This window comes from Sitophilus oryzae, unplaced genomic scaffold (genome assembly GCF_002938485.1).
Source record: "Sitophilus oryzae breed Bouriz unplaced genomic scaffold, Soryzae_2.0 scaffold_1396_pilon_pilon, whole genome shotgun sequence".
In the NCBI taxonomy this organism is placed as follows: domain Eukaryota; kingdom Metazoa; phylum Arthropoda; class Insecta; order Coleoptera; family Curculionidae; genus Sitophilus; species Sitophilus oryzae.
Window position 1 is genome coordinate 3087362 of NW_022146055.1, and position 23169 is coordinate 3110530.

The following is a 23169-nucleotide window of genomic DNA, read 5'->3' on the forward strand; positions in this document are numbered from 1 at the left end:
GGGATTTTGTGACCATGACTTCAATACTCTCGCAGTTAGATTTTTCAAGGACCGATACGTTTGAGACATGATGGAACCACCGGACTCTTAAGAGTTGTCTAAGGTGTCTCTGTTGCAACTTGTTCAATGCGTTCATGTGTCGGCGGTAAGGCACCCAGGTTTCGCTCCCATATATCATGGTGGGGATTATAATTGCTCGGTATACTGCAAGTTTTGTTTTTGTACTCAAGTCATGATTGTAGAAAACCCTGTCTTTTAATTTCCAGAATGCTCTTGAGGCGCTACTAATCCTGTGCTGAATTTCAGAGTCAATATTGGCCTTTTCCGAAATCAAACTGCCAAGGTAATTGAATTCCGCCACATATTCGAATAGTTCTTCTCCGATTTTTATAGCATTGTTGTGATCTTCCGGGGGAGTGCACATGATTTTAGTTTTGCCGATGTTCAGCTTAAGGCCCAAAGCCTCGTATGCCCAGGTATATGTGTTCAACATTTCTTGTAATTGTTGTACCGTGTTTGCAACTAGAGCGCAGTCGTCAGCGTATTGAAGTTCTGTGATAAATTTTGTACGTGTTTTTGCCCTGAGTCTTTTTATGTTGAACAGACGCCGTCATATCTGTATCTAATGCCCAATCCTCTCTCTCCTGCAGTTTGCTGTCCACTATAATGGAGAGCGCTGCCATGAATATGTTAAATAGGAGAGGCGCTAAGACACATCCCTGCCTAACTCCTGTATTTGTTAGGAATGGGTCGCTCAGTGATCCATGATGTGACACTCTTGACTTGTTGTTGTTATGGAGGCTTTTACACACTGTAAGAAATTTGTTGGGTACTCGAACTTTTCCATAATTGCCCAAAGCGCATCTCTGTTCACAGAGTCGAAGGCTTTTGTTAGATCGATGAATGCAACATAAAGTTTAGACTGCTGCTTTTTTACTTTTTCCTGTAGTTGACGGATGGAAAATATGGAATCGACGGTGCCGCGGTTGGTACGAAAACCCGTTTGCGATCCTGGGAGGATTTTTTTTCTATATATGGGTGCAGGCGGTTTGACATTATTTTTGCAAGAATTTTTCCGCCGATAGCTAATAGCAAAATTCCCCGGTAATTACCGCAGTCTGATGCACTTCCTTTGTTCTTAAATATATTCACTATATTCGCGTTGCGAAAATCGTGAGGTACCTCTCCGCTTTCCCATACGACATCAAAGAGAGCCTTAAGATGATCCATAATTTCTTTACTTGCACACTTATAGATTTCCGCCGGAATCGCGTCACAGCCAGCTGATTTGTTGCTGTTTTATGGAGGTCTTTATTTCTTGTTCTGTTATTGGGATGTCTAATACATCGAGGCTGTTATACTGAGGTATTGTGTTTAGTGCTTCCATATTGGGGTTGTTTTCTTGGTTAAGGATATGGCTGTAATGTTCTTTCCAGTGATTTCTGATTTGTTCTTCCTCTTTTAGAAGTTCGCCATTTTGAGCCATGATTGGGCAGCTTACCTTCTTAGTTGGACCGTATACTTCTTTTACAGCCTCGAAGAATTTACGATAATCGTGATGAGTGGCGTACTCTTGAATCTGATTCGCTTTTTGTGACCACCAGTTATCCTTTACTTGGCGCAGTTCTCTTCGAAGGGTGTTGTTGGCTGCTTTAAAGTTATCTACCAGTCTTGGATTAAGTGGATTTGCAGTGACGGCTTGATGTGCTCTATGCTTTTGTTCCAAAAAAGCCTGTATATGCTGTTGATTTTCGTCAAACCAGTCTGGTTGTTTCTTTTTGTTCGACTTTCCCAGTACTGCTTCGCTGGTTTTATGAATCGCATCCCTTAATTGTGTCCAGTCTTGTTCAGCTTCCAATATTGAGATTGAAGTTATCGGTGGAAGTGATTCTTTGATGGCTTCCCGGAGGGCGTCGGCGGTATTCTTGTTCTCTAGATCCCGTACGTTCAATCTGGTCATGTTGTTTTGCTTTTTACAGCGTGGATGTTTGGGTTTTAACTGGATTTTCATTTTTGAAATTAAAAGTCGGTGGTCAGTGCCGCATTCGGCATCTATTCTAGCTTTTGTGAGCCTAACATCTTTTAGATGCATCCTTCGAACGATTATGTGGTCCAATTGATGCCAGTGGCCTGATCTAGGATGTTTCCAGGTATCTTTAAACTTGTTCATCAACATGAACCACGTATTGGTGATGCAAAGATTATACTCTGCGCATGTTGTTAATAAGCGTTCACCATTGCTATTTGCGTTTTCCATTGTTTTCCCAATACGTCAGGCCATATTTCCTGTTGTTTGCCTACACGGGCATTAAAGTCACCTAGCAAGATGATTCGTTCGTGCTTTGGAATTCGTTGAAAGGCATTTTGTAATGCTTGGTAAAATTTATCCTTATCTTCAATTTTAGCGTCAAGGGTGGGAGCGTAGGCACTAATGTTGTTGACGTAAGTTTTGTCTGATATGGGGTACCTTAGGGTCATAAGACGTTCGGAGACACCAATAGGTACTTCTGTTAACTTGGTGGCGATTTCGTTTTTGATCGCAATGCCTACACCATGAATTCTCCTGTGTGTTGCGGGGTGACCTTTCCAAAAGAAGGTGTAATGCTCCTCAGTGAGACTACCTTATCTGCAAAGCGTGTTTCGCTTAGAGCGGCAACATCTATATTTAATCGGTGGAGTTCCTGTGAGACCAGAGCTGTTCTTCTCTCTGGTCGATTTGAATTTATCTTGTCCAGTAGAGTGCGGACGTTCCACGCCGCGAACGTGAAACATTGATGTTTTTGTTTCTCCGATGATACGCTCGAGTAGGCACCCCTCCCGGAGATCCGATTGAGGGGTATTTTACCTCGGACGATAATTTTGTCCCACTCGAATGTTCCATCATTGCTGTGTGTAAGCTGCGTGAAAAGGTTTAACTGTGGCGGTTACGCTGCCGCACAGTTTTGGCTGCAACTGTAGCACGGGATGGCTATGGCACAGTGAGGACTGCGACGATAGTTCCCTTGTGCTACGTTCTCGGCCGGCTAGGTGTATTTTATTACTCCTTTTCCCCAGAAGATGGTAGGTCTGAGGGTTGTATAAGGTTATACCGCCTATACTCGAACGTCAGAGCCTCGTTTGTGTAAACAGGGTGCACCACGTGAAGGTGAGGTTGACTTTTGGGTAAGCTAGGCTATATGTATCGCTTCAATACCTCTTGCACAACCCACGGTCGTAACCTATATGTACCTATATGTACAGGGTGGGTCAAATTCGACGCTTTTAAATGGAAACACCCTTTTCTATAGGAGATAGACGAAAACTAATATCGGTGTCTGGAGCTCAATTTTCATCAAAAATATGATGGTGAAAACTGCATATCAATATCTGTTACCGTTTGGGAGTTACGGGGTGTTTTTCAAAAATGTGGCATTTTTAACAAATCGCTGTAACTTTTTTGTTATGGAAAATTTTGTATTTCTATGAAAACATTTCCAAAGCACCATTTTACGTAGAATTTAATGGTTTAAGTATATTTTTTTTAAATTAATAATTTAAAAGTTATCAACAGAAAAATTGATTTTTTATTTGGGACATCCTCTATATTTTTAATTAACTGAAAAGAATTTAAAATTACCTTTCCAAGAATATAGCACACTTGATATTTTGTTATAATCCCCTTCGAAATACAGAATTTTTTAAAGTTCGCCACTTTTAACTAGTAGGCTTTGGAGCCCTTATTAATGATATGCCCTTAATGGAACTCGAAAACATATTTTTCCAGCAAGACGACGCACTGCCTCTGAACGAAGTTATTAGCAAATTTTTGCAGCCAATTTCAAGAATAATTGGATAGCTAACCAAGATCCCAACCGTTGGCCGTCGAGGCCGCCTGACTTAGAGCCCATGGATCTAATCCTATGGATATATTTGCGAATAAAGGTTCCTTATTCTTCCGTATAATCTAGACAAGAATTAAAAATACTTAGCAGTTATGAAAGGGTATCTTTCACCCCCACTGAGTTAATGAATTCCGCGAGAAATGTTCAAAAACTGCCCCGTCTGTCCATAACAGATATAAGGTTGATATGTCGAACACCTGTAGCAAAATCTCATGTCTTGGTTTGCTATTTATTTTTATTGTTATTAGATATAGTTTAAATGTGTTGATGTTGGTTAAATATATTTTAAATTGTTATACAATTCTGCATCTCTCATAGCAAATATTATTTTCGTTTTAATTGATTCTCTACTCACATTTTTTTTTGCATTACAGCCGGTGCCGTTCAAAGCCTACTTATTTAAAGGGGGCGAATTTTTATATACTCTATATCTCGAAGAGGAATCGAGCAAAATATCAAGTGTGTTATATTTTTGGAAAGGTAATTTTAAATCCTCTTCAATAAATTAAAAATATACAGGGTGTCCCATATAAAAAATCAAATTTTCTGTTGATAATTCTTAAATTATTAATTTTAAAAAAATTATACTTAAACCATTAAATTCTACCTAAAAAGGTGCTTTGGAAATGTTTTCATAAAAATACAAAATTTTCCATAGCAAAAAAGTTACAGTGATTTGTTAAAAAAAGCATATTTTTGAAAAACACCCCGTAACTCCGAAACGGTAACAGATATCGATATGCGGTTTTTACCATCATGTTTTTGAAAAAAATTGAGCTCCAGACACCGATATTAGAATTTAATGGTTTAAGTATAATTTTTTTAAAATTAATAATTTAAGAATTATTAACAGAAAATTTGATTTTTTATATGGGACACCCTGTATATTTTTAGTTTATTGAAAAGAATTTAAAATTACCTTTCCAAAAATATAACACACTTGATATATTGCTCGATTCCTCTTCGAGATATAGAGTATATAAAAATTTGCCCGCTTTAAATGAGTAGGCTTTGAACGGCACCGGCTATAATGCAAAAAATTCAAGCTGTGAGCATCAATTAAAACGAAAATAATATTTGTTATGAGAGATGCAGAATTTTATAACAATTTAAAATATATTTAACCAACATCAACACATTTAAACTATATCTAATAGCAATAAAAATAAATAGCAAACCAAGACAAGAGATTTTGCTACAGGTGTTCGACATATCGACCGACTTCTGTTATGGACAGACGGGGCAGTTTTTGAACATTTCTCGCGGAATTCATTAACTCTGTGGGGGTGAAAGATACCTTCTCATAACTGCTAAGTATTTCTAATTCTTGTCTAGATTATACGGAATAAGGAACCTTTATTCTTCCGCAAATATATCCATAGGATTAGATCCATGGGCACTAAGTCAGGCGGCCTCGACGGCCAAAGTTTGGGATCTTGGTTAGTTATTCAATTATTCTTGAAATTGGCTGCAAAAATTTGCTGATAACTTCAGCATTCAGAGTCGTCTTACTGGAAAAATATGTTTTCGAGTTCCATTAAGGGCATATCATCAATAAGGGGTCCAAAGCCTACTAGTTAAAAGTGGCGAACTTTTAAAAATTCTGTATTTCGAAGGGGATTATAACAAAATATAAAGTGTGCTATATTTTTGGAAAGGTAATTTTAAATTCTTTACAGTTAATTAAAAATATAGAGGGTGTCCCATATAAAAAATCAATTTTTCTGTTGATAACTCTTAAATTATTAATTTTAAAAAAATTATACTTAAACCATTAAATTCTACGTAAAAAGGTGCTTTGGAAATGCTTTCATAAAAATACAAAACTTTCCATAGCAAAAAAGTTACAGCGATTTGTTAAAAATGCCACATTTTTGAAAAACACCCCGTAACTCCGAAACGGTAAAAGATATTGATGTGCGGTTTTGACCATCATGTTTTTGATGAAAATTGAGCTCCAGACACCGATATTAATTTTCGTCTATCTCCTATAGAAAAGGGTGTTTCCATTTAAAAGCGTCGAATTTGACCCACCCTGTACATAAATTACTTTGCTACAAATACCGTAATCTTAAATCATACACAGTGCTCAAAATTATATGCCAAACTTTGTAAAATCTAAAATACTTTTTCTTCGTTCTTTTTTAATGGTACACCCTTGGTATTATTTCTTTCTTAGATGGAGAATTAAAAGATGAAACTTAAAAATTATATTTAAAAAATCAAATAATGAAATACGAAATACGATAATTAATGTGGTACCAAATTATTCCTAAAAAAATTATTTTTCCAAATATGCTGATGAGTCACCCTCATTCCATTTGAAAAAATTGAGATATGATTAAAAATACGATTTGGGCATCTTTTAACCGGCCAGGTCAAAACAGGAAAAACATTAGACGATCAAATATATTTTCCAAGGCTCCTCGATTAAAAATTAGTGGCACAGCCATGACACTCTAGCTTAAATTTTAAAATACGATTTCTTTCTTAACGAAAATGTCAAAAGTTCATGCCGGTAGGCACAAAATAAACAGGGTCATTATTTTATTTCTAATCTTCTTCAGGACTGCCAGCATTTTATCAAACATTAACGTCAATCTTTGGGGCATTTTTGGGTCAATCTAACGGGCATGTTTGGCCGTAACATCAATATATGATAAAAAATGGTCTGTAAAAAAAATTAAATTTTACTTACTTGCAATTAATATACTCGGACACAATAAACAAAAATTGTTCTATATCGAATTTATATATATATATATATATATATATATATATATATATATATATATATATATATATATATATATATATATATATATATATATATATATATATATATATATATATATATATATATATATATATATATATATATATATATATATATATATATATATATATATTATATATATATATATATATATATATATATATTTCTAGCAGTCGTTCTTTAAAGACTTGTAGATAAATCATACTTGACTTAATGGCTTATAGATATATCTGAAGTATTACCACGATAAAAAATAATTATATTTTTGACTTCGTTTTTTTAAATACGATTTTTTATGTATCATGTGTTGCATAGTCCGACATGAACACTAAGCCGAGAATTCATCTGGCGAATGTTGATGGCGATGAATCATAGCCAATCGCATCTTTTTCTTTCGTTAACATTTCCACCATTTCAACCCTTTCCACTTGATTGTCTATCTTTTTTTGTGGGTATGGTAAAAAAATCTTTTTAGACACCTGGTCTATCATTCTAAAAACCGAGGTGTACCGGATTCAGTCCTACTCTAGGCAACTGTCTACCGACTAAAAAAATCCACCCTATAGGAATCTGCTTTCGTATTACTTCAATACGCTTTGCCGGTAATTCAATATCATAAAATTATAGCATTTAAGAATTTATTTCTATAATATATATTATATAATAAAATAATATAATAATAATAAATAATAAATAACGCTTTATTGTACAAAAAGCCAAAATAGCTTCACCGACAAAGCATTTACAAAACAAACAAAAGCACAAAAAATATACAAATAATAAAAAAATCTAATAAAAAATATCATACAATTCAAAAAAAAATTCAAAAAGTCATTAAAAATGGCCATTGCAGAACACAAAAAAAGGCGTATCAATAAAATTTTACAATAGGAAAATTGTAAATGGATATAATCATTTAAGAGTCATAAAATATTAAATACTAGACTTTTAAGCAAATATGTGATAGCACATAAGCAAATACACATAAGCAAATGTGTGAGATGATCAAAATTTTAAAATTAAAATTGTTCATGATTAAACATCAACATAAAAGTCGTTTACATAGGGCTCTCTCCAGTAAGTATAATTTCAGAGCTTTGCGAAATGCGGGAAAGAATGAAAGCGACTTGACATTCAAAGACAGATGATTATACATTTTTTTGGCATTGTACAGTATTGAGCCTTTAACTAGTTGAGCTCGGGGTTGGCAGATCGTGCTCCGCATTCCTCAGTGGATAGTTGTGAAGATTCCTCAGTGGATAGATGGCCTTTCGGGAACAGCATATCTGCTGTTCCCGAAAGGCCATCTATCTGCACGCTGTTCCCGAAAGGCACATATCTGTGCTTGCGGATTAAGCAAACGGTTTCAAAAATGAATAAAGAAGGAAGAGTCAGTATTTTGAAATTTTTAATGAAATTCTGGCAGTGAGTTCTACTGTTCAGTCCCAATAAATATCAAACTGCTCTCTTTTAAAGTTTGAAAATACGATCAAATTTTGTCGCGCAGCAAGTACCCCAGAATGGGAGGGCATAACGAAGATGCGACTCAAAAATGGCTTAATAGACTATTCTAGAGGTTGATAAGTTAAGTTCCTTAAAAACTGATCTTAGCGCAAAACAGTCAGCGCTTAGTTTCTTTCATAAAGCTTCGATGTGCAAGTCCCATTTTAACGAGTTGTTAAGTCCTACAACAAGTCCTAAGAATTTCACAGAGTCCACGACGTCAATAGTGGTGTTATTAAGTACAAAAGGTTGTATAGTACTTTTATATGACAAAACTTTAGTTTTTGATAGGTTGAGGCATATTAGATTAGAATCGCACCAAGATTTAATGGTGCGTAAGTCACTGGATATAGTATTATATAGTGCCGTAACATCTGGGCCGAGGGTTCTTGTGCTAGACGAAGAAGTCTTATTCCTTAAGTCATTTACAATAGCCCAAGTCTCCTTAACAACATTACCGAATTTGGTTAGCCTCCCATTATATTAAATGTTCTTTGCAGCGGCTATATGACAATGGTTCGACAATCCAAGTGTATTTCAAGTCAAACATATTGTCCACATTACAACAATCAAATTAAAAACTTACCTTAAAAGCTGATACAATTCCAATGTTATATAAAAGAATAAAAAAGCACAGTTTGTTTAAAGTATATAGTGTCAACACAGTCACACATTTTAAAACTTAATACTAAATTATACTAAATATTATGACGTGGAGGAGTTTTTCGCTGATTCTTGGTAGATCCGACTTAGGTACTTGTTTGACTGTCGGGAAATATTTTTATTCTATTCTATTCTATTTTTATTTGTAGATATTTATTTTTTTTAAATTTATGTCTCTTAAACTAATGAACGTATTTGTAAGATTTTTGTATATTTTGTACTATCTTGTATTTTTGTTCTTTTATTATTTTGACAAAGTTTCGTATATTTTGTATTTGTTTTATGTTTATTTATTATTTGCCACAGCTTTGTAAACAAGATAACAATAATCTTGTAACAATAAAGCAATGATTGAATGATTGAGTTTATCTAAAAACTAAAAAAAAATTATGAAAGTAGGACATAAAAAAATTGTAATACTTTTACTTAAATAAAATTGATGAGAAAATTTTCAGTTGCTTTTTTTTCATTTGACTGTATATTCAGGGCTAAATGAAAACACAGTTTTACTGATTTTAGTCCTTTCGTACGTAGGTGGCCTTTTAAGTTTTTACAATCGCTTGTTTCTTCAGTTGTACTGGACACGTCGCAACCATTCGATTAGATGATCGAAGAACTGTTAATGCCGAATGGTATACAACTATACAACAATTTGTCAGAAAAAGAGAGTGGAAAAACTGTTTCTAGAATTGGTCTGAGGGTATGTAAAAATCTATAGACCTTGAGGGCGAATATTTCGAAAAGCAATAAAACACTGTGTTTCGAACTTGTTCGTTTCTGTTTCATTTTTTGTAAAAACTTAAAAGGCAACCTACGTAGTAGATATTTCATAATATCATATTGTTGTGCATTTTCTATACTATAACTATATGTCATTATTATTATTATTATTATTATTATTATATGATGCCGATTTTATGTATGACTGTATAAAAACAAACAATATTGGTAGATATCAGAATTATTTATTAGACATTTGTTGAAAAAATCTATACTTTTGGTAAGGCAGCAACAACGTTGCTCTCAATACCACAGTGGTCGATGCCACGGACGAATTTGACGTAACCATCTAGACCCCAATCAGTGTTCCAGGAGTTGGCGATCAACCAGTACTTGGAACCATTTTCCACACCCCAACCAGCGATTTTCACTGCGTGGCCTCCGATATAGTTGGAGCTGGTAGCTTCATATACACCTAGAATTCAAAGAAATTGTAATATAGGTAATATTGGAACACACATGATCAATATTTTATTCATTATCATTAATATAAACTATTTTTTTTCTTGTATTTGAGTATATTTTATTTTATATATTTACAACGATTTTAATATTTTTTATATATTATTAAATACCTACAGAGCTGTGCGACACAAAACGATTTACTGTTTATTTACTTTTTACTGTTCTTAAGTCGGTCCCAGAAACTACGTACATTTGGCGAATATTCGGTATTCGACCTTATTCGCGTAGCGTGTGGGAGGTTATCTTCGACGAAGATTCGTACATCGTCATTTTCCCGGCGGTTGTCGGTAAACTGGCACGAATCAAAGGAGCTCGTAGTGCGGCGTAGTCAACTTCGGAATTACTCCCAAACACTACGGCTATTTGTTTACGTGTTTTTTTGTTTTAGCGGCGCGCTCCCCTCAGTTCACTTGTGTATTGGTGGCGGGTTGATTTCCATCATCTTTATTACTCAAAAATGGAATGGACAAACGAGTTAACTTTGGAGTTTTTGCAATTATTCGAGAGTGAACCAGTGATTTGGAATCCACAGATTCCAGATCATAAAAACAGGAACGAAGTGGCTGATGCCTGGAATATATTAAATCAAAGTTTAACGTGGAGTGTTCGGTTGTCGAATTAAAAAGAAGAGCCTTTGATGGCAATGTTTCGCCAGTTACAACTATATTAATAAATTACACAACTAGCAGCGACAATAGGTTTGTTCTCACAGCGTGTTCCCAACATGTTTGTGACTTCTTCCAAACCGGTGTTAATACGCAGGTCTCAAATAATGCAGTTTCTGATCGATTTCAAACTGTCTGTGCAAACAGCGAATTCCCTATTCTTCTTTTTTGATCTAATATCACTAATTTTAAAATTTAAAAAACAAAAAAACAAAAAAAAATAAATATAAAATGATCATCCAAGTAATTTTGATTCTTGGGCCTGCCCCGTTCCTCCATCAGCTCTTCTAGGTCTGTGTCTGTATCCAAAAATTCGGACGCCTCAGATACTTCAGAAGATTCAAAATCGCTCATTTCTTTTCATTATTTTTTTGAAGAAAAAAACACTAAACAAAAGCAGCACACGTTTTGCAGGTTAGGTTTACCAAGTTGATGTGTTGATGATTGTTCTGGTAATGACGTCGGGTCGCAAGTCGTAATACACATGCGCCGGACACTTTACTTGCAAAAGATCCGCAAACAGGTCTGACTGTCAGCTAACAATCAGAATTTTCTGTGTGAACAGCGTACTGTTGGTTGGAAACGAATCAAAAATTTCTGTGCGAACGCGTTTTACCCTATTGCGCATGATTATCTGTTGGAAATATGTTTCTTACAGCTGTGAGAACAAACCTAATAGCTATCTGCTCTTCTTCACTGTCCATTTTGAACTGCAACAGCACTGAAAACCAAGAAGCGGCTGCGCGGCGTTGCTCTACTACGGGAAATATTTGTCATTGGACGCATTTTTACAAATAACGTAGCGTGTGGGAAGGTGGCCGAAGCCGCAGTACATAATTCGAATGTTCGCACATTCGACAAATGCACGTAAAGGTGCGTATTCATTATCCGCACGAACGAACGAACGAATGTTCGCTAGTGGTATGGACGGGGACCGCACGATCGGACCGCATGAGAAGACCGGAGGCATTTGTTGGCGAACGCCTTTGATGTACCGACTCGAAACGGATGGTCGAGCGAACAAACGAACGAACGGCCGCATGCGTTCGGTCCCCGTCTAAATATACCGCACTTTCATTCGTTCGTTCGTTCGTTCGTTCAGATAATGAATACGCACCTTAATGTGTGGGACCGGCTTTATAATCGCCACACAGTCCCATTTTTGCCTATTTTTTTTGTTTAATGTGTATATTAATTTTTGAAAAGGTAATAATTAAACCATTTGAATTTGAATTTAATCAAAACGAATTATTAGGGATCACTCGTAGCCAAATTTTACGATTTATTGGTACACTTAGGTTTGTCTTGCGCAAAACCATTTTGCGAAATGATCTATATGAGAGTCTAAACGGCTCTTTAGTGATTCTGACTTACCAGATTTGTAGGTGGGGAAGTCATCCATAACGTCGAAGCTAGTTTCGACAGGTCCACTCTTAATAATCTCCAACTGAATTTGCAATTCCTCAGCCAAATTTATTGGTTCTTGTCCGAAAGTCAAAGACTCCTCGTAGTTCAGACCGGAAGCAGAGCAAGCCTTGGTGCAAGCAGGAGTCGTGTAGTTCAGAGCAGAGCATTGAGGTCTGGTGGTGTAGTCGACGTGGTGTTCGCAAGGTGCCAGGGTGTAATCTTTGCACCCCTGGTTGCCTTGGTATAGACCTCCGGTTACGATACCGGTGTTTTGCCAGTAGTACCAAGCTTCGAGTGGGTAACCACCGTCACAGCCGAAACCGCAGTCAGAGCAGCAAGTGTTGAGGTCTTCGACGGAGACGAAGACTTGTTTGGTTTGGTTGGATTGGATACAGATACGGTCGGACATGGCGGCTGTGGCTGCGATAGCCTAGAAGAAATTAAGGAAGAGTATGAGTTGAGATGATGATTAGAAATTATTCTGGAATAACGTTAACTTTTCAAATATTAAGGCAAACATTCGATAATTGTCCACAACCTTCAAACAAGCTTAAAAGCTAATACATACCCAACAAGATCCACAATCTGACTGATCCCAGACTGTTTGAACAGAAATACAGTTAGGCCATTGCTCACGAGCATCGAAAGTATCAGGAACATCCTCAGTAACGTCATGAGGGGCTGATACAGGGAGTTTATTCTTGAGTCGTGCATCGGGCAGTACACCACTGACCATCCTCTTGACCTTTGCCCAGTCTTCAATATCGAAGTTCTTGCCGGCCTTCCATGTCTTGGCCTTCTGGTTGATTTGGGCGATTCTTTCGTCGGAGAGGGGATGGAAGTCCAAGATGGCGGCCGCGGACAGGGCTATGACGCTCAGGGCGACGCAAATTCCCAAACACTTCATGGTTGTCTAGAAGAACGGTGAGAAAAAACTGTTTATTTCTTTATAATGAAGAATAATTTATTATCATGTACTTCAGCCAAATAATATGAATAGACAAACATTATTTTGCAAAAAAAGTAGGTACCCGAAATATACAAACCAGAGGTAAAGGGTGAAAGTCTTTATTTAATTTTTTCATTTTTTGTAATTTTCTTGGATTTGGAAATTTCTTAAATTTTTGAGGTATATACTGTAAGTGCGACACATTTTAATATTAAAAAAGTGTTCTCCAGGGGCGTGCATATAGCTTATAACTGGAATATTTTTCTAAAAAAAGTCTGTTTTAACCACTGATTTGTTGATTTCTTTTCCTCTTTATTGTGATATTGTCTAAATCATTTAATGTCGATTAAAAGTTGCCTTTTGATGCTATGTCGATTTCGGTCTCCTTGATAAGCGCAATTTTATTAATTTGTCTTAATTCAGAGCTATTAGCAACCTTTAAAGTATTTAATGTCATTAACTGGCTGAAGTGTTGAATAGGTACTCATTGATTTCTCATCAAAAAATATGTAAAAATAGTTTCATGGGGTAGGTGGTGCTGAACATAATAATATAATATATCGAATAATAAATTAGAATAAATAAATAATTTGTTAATTTTATTTTTATTTTAATTTTAATTTTATTTAATATTTGTGATTGATAATCGCTTTTATCTCATCAAGGAAGCAGTAATTGACAAAATTATATGAGACAACTTTTAATCGGCATTAAACGCACTACAGAAATTTGCGGCTAACCACCAAAAAAAAAGGGAATAAACATGAGTAGCATACATGTGTTTGAAGGAAAATATTCCATTGATAACCTTTATGAACGTCCCTTGTGAATCTTTTCAACTTTTTAAGCATTAAAATATGTCGCATTTATAGTCACTTTTCGGTTAAGGTTATAGTAATATATCGGTAAAAGCACTTGGAAGAAAATTATAATAAGTGAAAAAAAATAAGACTAACCTTCTGTAACTACGAAACAAAGCAGCATCGCACAAATATATCGCAATTGATATAAAAAATAAATCTTATTTTTACGTGAGAAATCTTTACATGAGAGATGGCACATGTTTTTTGAAACATTCGGTATAGCAGTCTATTATGACATAATATTAATATAATAGTAAGTATATTTATATTATTTGAAAATACTTTCAAAATGTGCGCCGTCATTGCTGGTATATATCTTGTAAAAAATGGCGAAAAACATCAAATAGGAAGAAATATGATATGGAGCTTTTTCGGAATATTGGATTACTCTGTATTGAAACTTACCTGTTACCTATAAATAAAATAATCAATGAATTAATCAGTAAAGCAAATTAATCAATGAATCAACAAAGAATGGCACAGTTACAAACGAAGACTTAATAAGACTCGCTCGAAGAAAAATTTTGAGTGCCTCCGGATTTTCTGTATTTGCATCTCTTTTAGTGCCGTAACCATGGTAATATCTGAGATTAATAAATTATACCCTGGGATAATTTGCGGTGAATCTGCAGTTCTAAAAAGTTTTCTAAAATATACAGAAACATTTAAAAGGAAAAATGCACGATTTTCAACATCTTTTTTGCGAAAAAAAACCTCATAGACGTGTTCCTGGTGCTGAAATATACCACCCCTGCAAATATTTGCACTTATTTAAGACTCACCCTGTCTATTATTAAATAATAAAACTGAAGAAAGGTAAATATTTAATATTAACCATTTTATTTAGAGTTTGTAAAGTTCCATATTCTTTTTCAATTATAATAAACTTTTTCTTTCATATAATATTACCAATAAATGAGTAAAAATTTCTAAATATAATTGTATATGAAACTGACATTTTACTTACCTTTAGATTATTGACTCAGACACAATAAACAAAAATCTGTTTTTCAATCGAGTTTATATATATTTCTAGTTTTAATCTTTAAACATCTTAAAGATAAATAATACTTGATAGTCTGAAGTACTACTAGGTACGATGAAAAACAATTTTATTAACGAATTAATATAAATAATGCGTCTGTGAGTATTTAATACTCACAGCCACATTTTTCAAATTAATTCTTCAATAAACAAACTCAAAAACAGTAACCCTTAATTTATGGTATTGAAATGTTTATGAGTGAACAAGATCTTGTGTTGAAGAGATTGAACAAGATCAAGAGAGTATTTGTTTTAATTGGATGGTTTTTCCTGTGATCGAAAAAATTGCGTTGAGTTAGTTTAAAAATTATTATTAATGATATACAGAATGGTTTCCGAATTAAGTGCCATTATTTTAAGGGGTGGTAGAAAGAAACATTTTCTTTTTACCATTTTTAAATTAAATTGACAATTGATTTAACTTTGAGAATTTAAAAAAATAATGGCCACAATTTGAGGGCCGCCGGCACCAATCGATAATCAGACTAAAATACCAAGCAATTACCAGAATCTCAGCTTGCTGACGCCCAGTGTTAACAAATCGACTAGAAAGATTTAAAAACGACTTAGAAAATTCAGATTAAAAGTAAAAAACTTACCTAACATTAGAAAACGGGTCTATTGGAGATATAAAACGCTCTCTAAATGTAAGGCGTAAGGTACGTCACCACCATAAGAAACATAGACAAAGAGATATATTGCAGTCAGAGTCATATTGCAGTCAGTGAATTAAAATTAGTACGCAAGACAACATATTATAGTGGTTGGAAGCCCTGGTGGTCTACAAGGAATCCCATTGAAAAATGCGTAAATATAAAGAATCAGTTTCTTTTATCAAATAATAATTTTTACAATATAGCATGCTTATGAACTGAAACTGAAACTACTTATAAAACGTACCAATGCTGGCGCCTTCCTCTCATTAGTGGTGGGCAAAACTGTTATTTTTAGATAAAAGTTGAAACTCTTATAGTTATTTATAAAAAAACAGCTTAAAATAACAGGTTTCTTTATATCCTCTTATAAAGACAATCCGGGGACATACTGTATGAATAAGGGTAATATCTAATTATAGTATTTGAAGAGATTAATTTTTCTTAGTGCGATTCCAAATAATTTGAAGTCTGTATAATTTAGCCTTTACTTGTTTTAGTAGTTGAAAAGTAATATCTTTATTTAGTGTATTCTTAGTATCTATTGTTTGTTTAGGTTAGGTTAGGTTTAGGTGAATAGTAAATTTCTTTTTTGAAGAGCTTTGAATCGCAGCAAAACCAACGAATATACATTATTTAAAATTAATATTATACTCAATGTGTTTGCTACCTTTTAAACAGTTTTTTCTTAACATAGTGTTTTTATTCTTATCACCCTCTATAACAGTAATAGTCTTAGACAGTGGTGAAAAATACAAAACTATTACTTTGCAGCTATTGTAATAATTTAAGACTGGGAAAATTTAGAAAAACTCAAAACTTTTTTTTCTAAAGCATTTCTTTGGAAAAATATACATATTACTAAATAATTAATTAAATTGTTATTTCCATTTTTTATTAGGTACTTCTCATTATTATAATAAATAAATTAATCACTAAATTTCTAAGCACCATTCAAAATTTCTTAAAGTAAATCTTAGTAAAATTGTCTTTGAAGAGTTTTAAAATGTAGCAAAAACAATGAAAGTATATAAATAAAAAAGATATTTAATAAAAATAACTAACCAACTAACTAAACTTAATAACTTAGTACTGAAACATACAGCGCCATAATATCTCGACCTCCGCCCGTTATGCTCGTAACAGGTTGAAAAACAATGTATCGAAAACAACTGATGCGTTATTCTCCAACCTGTTTGGAACCTCCATCGACAATCGACCGATGTAGCAGCGTTATTTTCCCACTCCGATTATTTCGATCGCCGTCTGTTATGCTCGTAACAGGTTAAAAAATAACGTATCTAAAATGACTGCTTATTTTCTATACGTTATTCCCCAACCCGTTCGAGCCTCCATCGACAATCATCGACCGATGCAGCAGCGTTACTTTCCCACTCCTGTTATCTCGACCGCCAGGCGTTACGCCCGCAACTGTTTCAAAAAAGCTGCTTCTTTTATATCCTATTATTTTTAAGCTGTTGCAAGCCCAACACGACCATCAACCGATGCAGCTACGTTCGCCGTAGCGCATTCCCCACTCCGTTGTCCGTTGTATCGCGCCGCCTGTATCAATGGTTGTCGAAATAACATGTTTTCCATCCATACTAGTTGTTTCTTGGAATTGCTTCGAGCCGCGTAGAATTACGTGGCGTGGTAGAGCGCCGACTTCGTTTCACGAGCGGTCGATCTCTATGTGTCGTTATTTTATATCTGTTATTTTTTAGAAGTAGTAACGGTTGCGTTATGTTATTTCTAAATAATTGTTATAAAATAGCAGATAGTTAAATAACAACCCATCACTAGCTCTCATATACAAGTCCAGGAGTTTTAGCATTTAGCTTAGCTAATACTTGATAAAGGTTATGATGCATTTCTTCAAATGTATCCATAACCGTTAATTTCAAAATTGATGACGGTGTAAAATTTCAGATAATACCAGTTCTAGAAGATGTTTTATTTTAATATTTAGTTTATTTATAATCAACTGTTTTAATATCAATATCTTTATCTGTAAACGAATATGCGTTTTTAAATTAATTTAAAGGAAATTGATCAGACGTTTGAAGATATCGATATAATAAAATATGTAGTCCCATTCATTGCAAACTTTTGATTTTAATGAACATGACATTAATAATTAGTAAAAATTAAAAACAAATTATAAAAAATAATAATATAGAAAGTTGAGGCTTTTTGGTTTTACCTCTTCAAGTAATTGTTATCAGGTAGTAATTGTTACTTTGGATGTTTAACTTGATATAATGTCATTTTAACAGAACGTCAACGGTTTTTATAGACGTTGTCAGGGGCGGGAAAGTGAAATAGCAAAAGCGGTTCCACCATTTCCACGGAAATTTCAGATAAAATAGTTCCAGCCTCAGGTGCTAGGTGGTAGTGCAATTAATTTTTAGGTTAAGGAGTTGCTACTAGTTATTGCCAGATGGCGTTAAATCAGAATTTTTTTGTAGTTTTCATAGTTTCCAACGGCCATTGTCATACTATTGTCAAATTCTCAAAAAATATTGTCGTTGTCATAGCGCCAATCATAATATTATCAAATGATTATTAAAACGTTTTTCAAACTATAATTTGTTATATGTGTTTTAATTAGACAATTCCTTTTGTTTGTGGCCCTAAAAATATAATGTAAGTCTTTTATTTTTGCCATCATTTAAGTACCTATTTATATTTACTCCATTTACAAAATTTTGGGCGTATTACGTTGGTCTTGTTTTATTATAATAAACGATGTTTAAATATTTGACTTATAAATAAAAACTTTAAATAATAAATAATATTTACACATATTTGGTTTTAATTTTATTTAATAATTGTATAAATTATACTGTTAAATCATATTTTTTACACATCACAACGATACTTGTTATTAGTATTGTTGAATTTGTGTAAAAAATAAGATTAATGCCCACTTGCACCGTTTGTATAAACTTTGTTTAAAAGCTAAACAGTGATTAACTATACATATTTCATTATAGTTGATCACTGTTTAGCCTTTAAACAAAGTTTATACAAACGGTGCAAGTGGGCATTAATAATCAAATTTAATTATTTTAGAGTAAAATTCAATAAATACGCTCATTTAAAAAGCCCGCGCTTCGATCCATTTAAAACAAGCCCTACTCAATAGATGACGCCACTTCTGTAGGACCATTTTTCAGTATGGCAGAGTCCATTCTTTTTCTAGCTAGGTATATTCTTTGGACGTTGTATTTCATTTCAAGTCAAGTCATTTTTGTAAAGACAAATCAATATAATGTTATTTAAGTCGTTTTTATGACTTAAGTCTATAATTTTGACTTAAATCATGATGATGATCTGTAAGTTAAGTCAGTAAAATGCTTCAAATCAATATAGTTACCCTCAAGTCAAGACAACCAGAATTCAATTGAAGTACCTTTTTTTAAATGTTCATATTAATTTTCTTGTATTACCAATTAGCGATTTTCTTAATATCATATTATTAATTTATTGTAGGTACAGATGAGACTAAAATCACATAAAATAAAACGGTTAATAACTACAAACACAAAAATATGTTTTTTCTTTAAAACTGAACCGATTTTGTAGTACTTTATATGTATCAATAAATAACACAGGCCGACATGATTTTTGTAACACGAGTCAGTTGCAGAATTTCTTCATAAAAATATGCTTCTAATAACAGAAAAAATACTCCTGAAGCTCCTACACGTACCACTTTTCAGTTGCCTAATTACGCCTCTTTTTTGCAGGTAGTCAATTTTATAGATGTCAGGTATTAAGTCTAGGTAGATTCGTTTACATACAGGTAAATTTTATGATGGGATGATTGAAAGGGACGCATTTTGTGCACTATAATATATTGTGAAAAACATAAGAGAGTTCAGTTTTCAGTTGATTTTCGACGTGAGTTGTTCTATGCGTGTAGATAAATAGTACGAAAATGTCAAGTCAAACGCGCCGCAGTTGTAAAGTGTCTCCTGATCGATTTTGTTACATTTGTGGAGAATTTATGGTGCAATCACAAGCCAGACCATTTTCTGAAAATGTGAAGAAAGCCTACTTCAAGTATTTTGGAGTTTTGGTTGGAGATCAAGACAAGCAGTGGGCTCCTCATGTGTGCTGCGTTACTTGTAGCGTGTCGCTTGTGCAGTGGATGAAAGGGAAGAGGAAAAAATGCCATTTGCGGTTCCAATGGTATGGCGAGAACCAACTAACCATTTTGACGATTGCTATTTTTGCCTGACGAAAACTGAAGGTTTTTCCAAAAAACAAAAGCACAAGATCGAGTATCCCAATTTGCCGTCTGCCATACGACCTGTTCTTCATGGTGCAGATCTCCCAGTGCCGATCGCGCCCTTAGACTGGCAAGGTATTGTTTTGGAAGATAAGGAAGATATTGAATCAAACAGCTCTGGAGACCAGTGTACTGATCCTACCTTTACCCCAGAGGGCGGTTCCGACAAGCCACATTTGATTGTTCAAAGCGAGTTGAATGACTTAGTGCGTGACTTGGGGTTATCAAAGCAGCAGTCAGAACTTCTTGGATCCCGGCTTAAGGAATGGAATCTGTTAGCCAATGAAACAAAAATCACCACTTTTAGAAAAAGAAATGCTCCGTTCTCTGCATTCTACAGTATGGAGGATTCGTTGTGTGCATGTACTGATATCGATGGCTTAATGCAGGAACTTTCTATAGAACATTCTCCCTGTGAGTGGCGCTTATTCATAGATTCGTCGAAATATAGCCTAAAAGCTGTGTTATTGCATAACGGAAATTTAAAACCCTCTATACCAGTTGCCCATTCAGTGACAATGAAGGAAACTTATGAAAATATGCGCATGCTTTTAGATAGAATCAACTACAACAGGTATAAATGGCAGATATGTGGGGACTTGAAAGTTATAGGAATTTTAGTGGGACTTCAGGGAGGATTTACAAAATATTGCTGTTTTCTTTGTTTGTGGGACAGTCGTGCAGTAAATCATCATTATGTACAGAAAATTTGGCCAGAAAGAAGTGAATTTCAACCGGGTTCCCAAAATGTCAAGTATATCCCTCTTGTAGACCCCAAAGACGTCCTCCTGCCTCCTCTTCATATCAAACTTGGCCTCATGAAAAACTTCGTGAAAGCTATGAATAAAGAAGGTGATGGATTTAAATACCTAAGGCAAGTCTTTCCCCAGTTGAGTGATGCCAAATTGAAAGAGGGTATTTTTATTGGACCACAAATCAGGAAATTGTTGGACGACACAAATTTCACAGACACGCTTACCAGGCAGGAACTCAGAGCATGGACCTCATTTGTTAGTGTAGTGAGGGGATTTTTGGGAAACAATAAGGATGCGAACTACGAACAATTGGTTAATGAGCTTTTAGATGCTTATAAATCGCTTGGTGCCCGAATGTCTTTAAAAATTCACTTTCTCCATTCTCATTTGTCATTTTTCCCTGAAAATATGGGTGCTGTCAGTGATGAGCAAGGTGAGAGATTCCATCAAGACATAAGGACAATGGAAATTCGTTATCAAGGACGATGGGATCCAGCCATGATGGGTGATTACTGTTGGTTTTTGAAGAGAGAAGACGCGGTCCCTCATAAAAGGAAAAAGTAAAAGTTTTTGTTTATGTTTTGATCTCGTTTCGATTGTTTTTGTACTTTTTAGGTATAAGTAATGTTTGAGGAGTGTAAACTATAAAATATAATCGGTATATAGGCTTAGAAGTTCTTAAATCATGTTTTGAATAGCTATCTTAATATATTGAATATTGTAATATTGAATGATGTTTTATTAATGTAACAAAAAAACCTTACGTGTTACGACTTTTTTTTTGCCACTTTCGTGATTAGATAGGTTCATTCTACCACAATATCCTATTGAGCTTTGTGTTACATCGAAAAAAATTTTTTTTGTCGGCCTGTGTAATTATTCAATAAATAATCAAAAATAAATAATCAATCAGTTTAAATGTCATCGAATATACAGGGTAACAATTTGAAAACGAACAGTATTTAATATTACCTCTACCGATGATAGTATGAAAATTTGGCTATAAATAGGTCAATTTACATATCAAGGGGGACAATTTTTGAGGCATTTGTTGTCGTCTATTTCTTTTACCATTTTTGTGTTCCTTATAAAATTCTCAAAAAAATAATGCAGTTTATGTAGAATTCTATAAGAAACACAAAAATGGTAAAAGAAATAGGGGTTGCTATTTAAAATTTTAGGGGTAGGTGCTCTGGGGGTCAAGGGGTTGAAAGTAACACGACAACAAATGCCTCGAAAACTGTCCCCCTTGATATGTAAATTGTCGTTTTTCGCCAAATTTTCATACTATCATCGGTAGAGGCAATATTAAATACTTTAGAACATTTATTTTATACTTTATAAAAAGACTAGAGCTAAGACTACTAGCTTTTCTAGAGACTTAAATATTTTTCTATTTCGGAATAAAGATTTAAATCACAAATCATTTTGAAGAAGACTTAAATTTTAAGTCTTAAGTCAGCTTTCGAAAAATTACTTAAAATCAAATCGTTTAAGTCATTAAAATTATTTAAAATAAAAAAAAAACAGACCAGAAGTTTTTGTGAGTTTGCAGCTCTGATATCATAACACTTTTGAACTATTTGTTTACAAATAGTTCTTACAATTTCCCTTGTATGTTCTTTTGCACTTATTTCTTCGTTATCTCTTTATTCTCTTAAAATTGCTAGTTTTTAATTAGATCGTTCGTTCAACTAGAAACTTCTTTTTAGCTATTCAAGACGGTTCGACGATCTCAAACGCCACGCCATTGCAGCCGGATTTAATACATTATAATATTCCCGCTGAGACTAGAGTCGTTTTCGAATCCTCTTTATATGAATTTTACGATTCCTGCAGGAGAGTCTCTATCTATCCCTAACGGTGCTCGATAGAGCCCCATAAATATTGGCGCTCGCAAAGTTGACCATATGAGGTTTAGTGCCGTTTCGCGATCTCGGTTTGATGGTGAGATGAAAAGGAAAGACGGATTTTAGATTTCGACTTTAGGCTTCTATCCAGCAGCTGCACTCAATTTTCGGAAAAACGTAAAAATAATTCATACGAATGAAATCGAGGGGGAAATCACTGGAGTATTTTAGTGTACAAACGCAAAAAAATGTAGGGATATTTCAGGGTATTTTGAGGGAATTTTGGAGAATATCAAGGGTATTGCGTAATAATTCACAAAATCCCATTAAAATTTTGACAATTTGGCAAACGCGCATATCAAGCGTAAAGCTAAAATGTTTTGTAGCTGGTAGCTGGTCGTAATCATCTGTAAAGACGGTCCCAACAGCACCACCTCAACTCAAGGCCAATCAACATGATATGGGCAAGGCAAATATGGCGGCGAAGGCAGCGCATTATTAAATTGTTTACCTTTAACCTGAACAGTGGTTTCTCGTTCCGATTGCATACCAGAAATAATTAATTATCTCTAGTTTGTTGTGCTTCTGCAACACGTTTGTTTAGTTCTTAGTGTTCAG

The 23169-nt window shown here is 34.4% G+C and overlaps 2 protein-coding genes across 8 annotated transcripts in view; one reads left to right on the top strand and one right to left on the bottom strand.

Moving 5' to 3' along the window:
- Positions 1-23169, top strand: part of LOC115875878 (uncharacterized protein CG43867) — a 517198-nt gene that overhangs the window by 234118 nt on the left and 259911 nt on the right. The gene's annotated exons all lie outside the window — the stretch shown is intronic.
- Positions 9769-15004, bottom strand: LOC115875886 (cathepsin B-like). The gene is made up of 4 exons (XM_030891449.1): positions 14920-15004; positions 12709-13053; positions 12108-12570; positions 9769-10018 (listed from the first exon to the last, which is right to left on the bottom strand). The coding sequence occupies exons 2-4, from the start codon at positions 13045-13047 to the stop codon at positions 9813-9815; spliced, it is 1008 nt and encodes a 335-aa protein (XP_030747309.1). The 5' UTR covers positions 13048-13053; positions 14920-15004; the 3' UTR covers positions 9769-9812.

Coding starts and splice junctions, on each gene's coding strand:
- LOC115875886 (XM_030891449.1), bottom strand. CDS start 13,047: ATGAAGTGTTTGGGAATTTGCGTCGCCCTGAGCGTCATAGCCCTGTCC. Junction 12,571..12,708: donor CAGATTGTGGATCTTGTTGG/GTATGTATTAGC, acceptor AATTTCTTCTAG/GCTATCGCAGCCACAGCCGC. Junction 10,019..12,107: donor CTTCCCCACCTACAAATCTG/GTAAGTCAGAAT, acceptor TTTGAATTCTAG/GTGTATATGAAGCTACCAGC.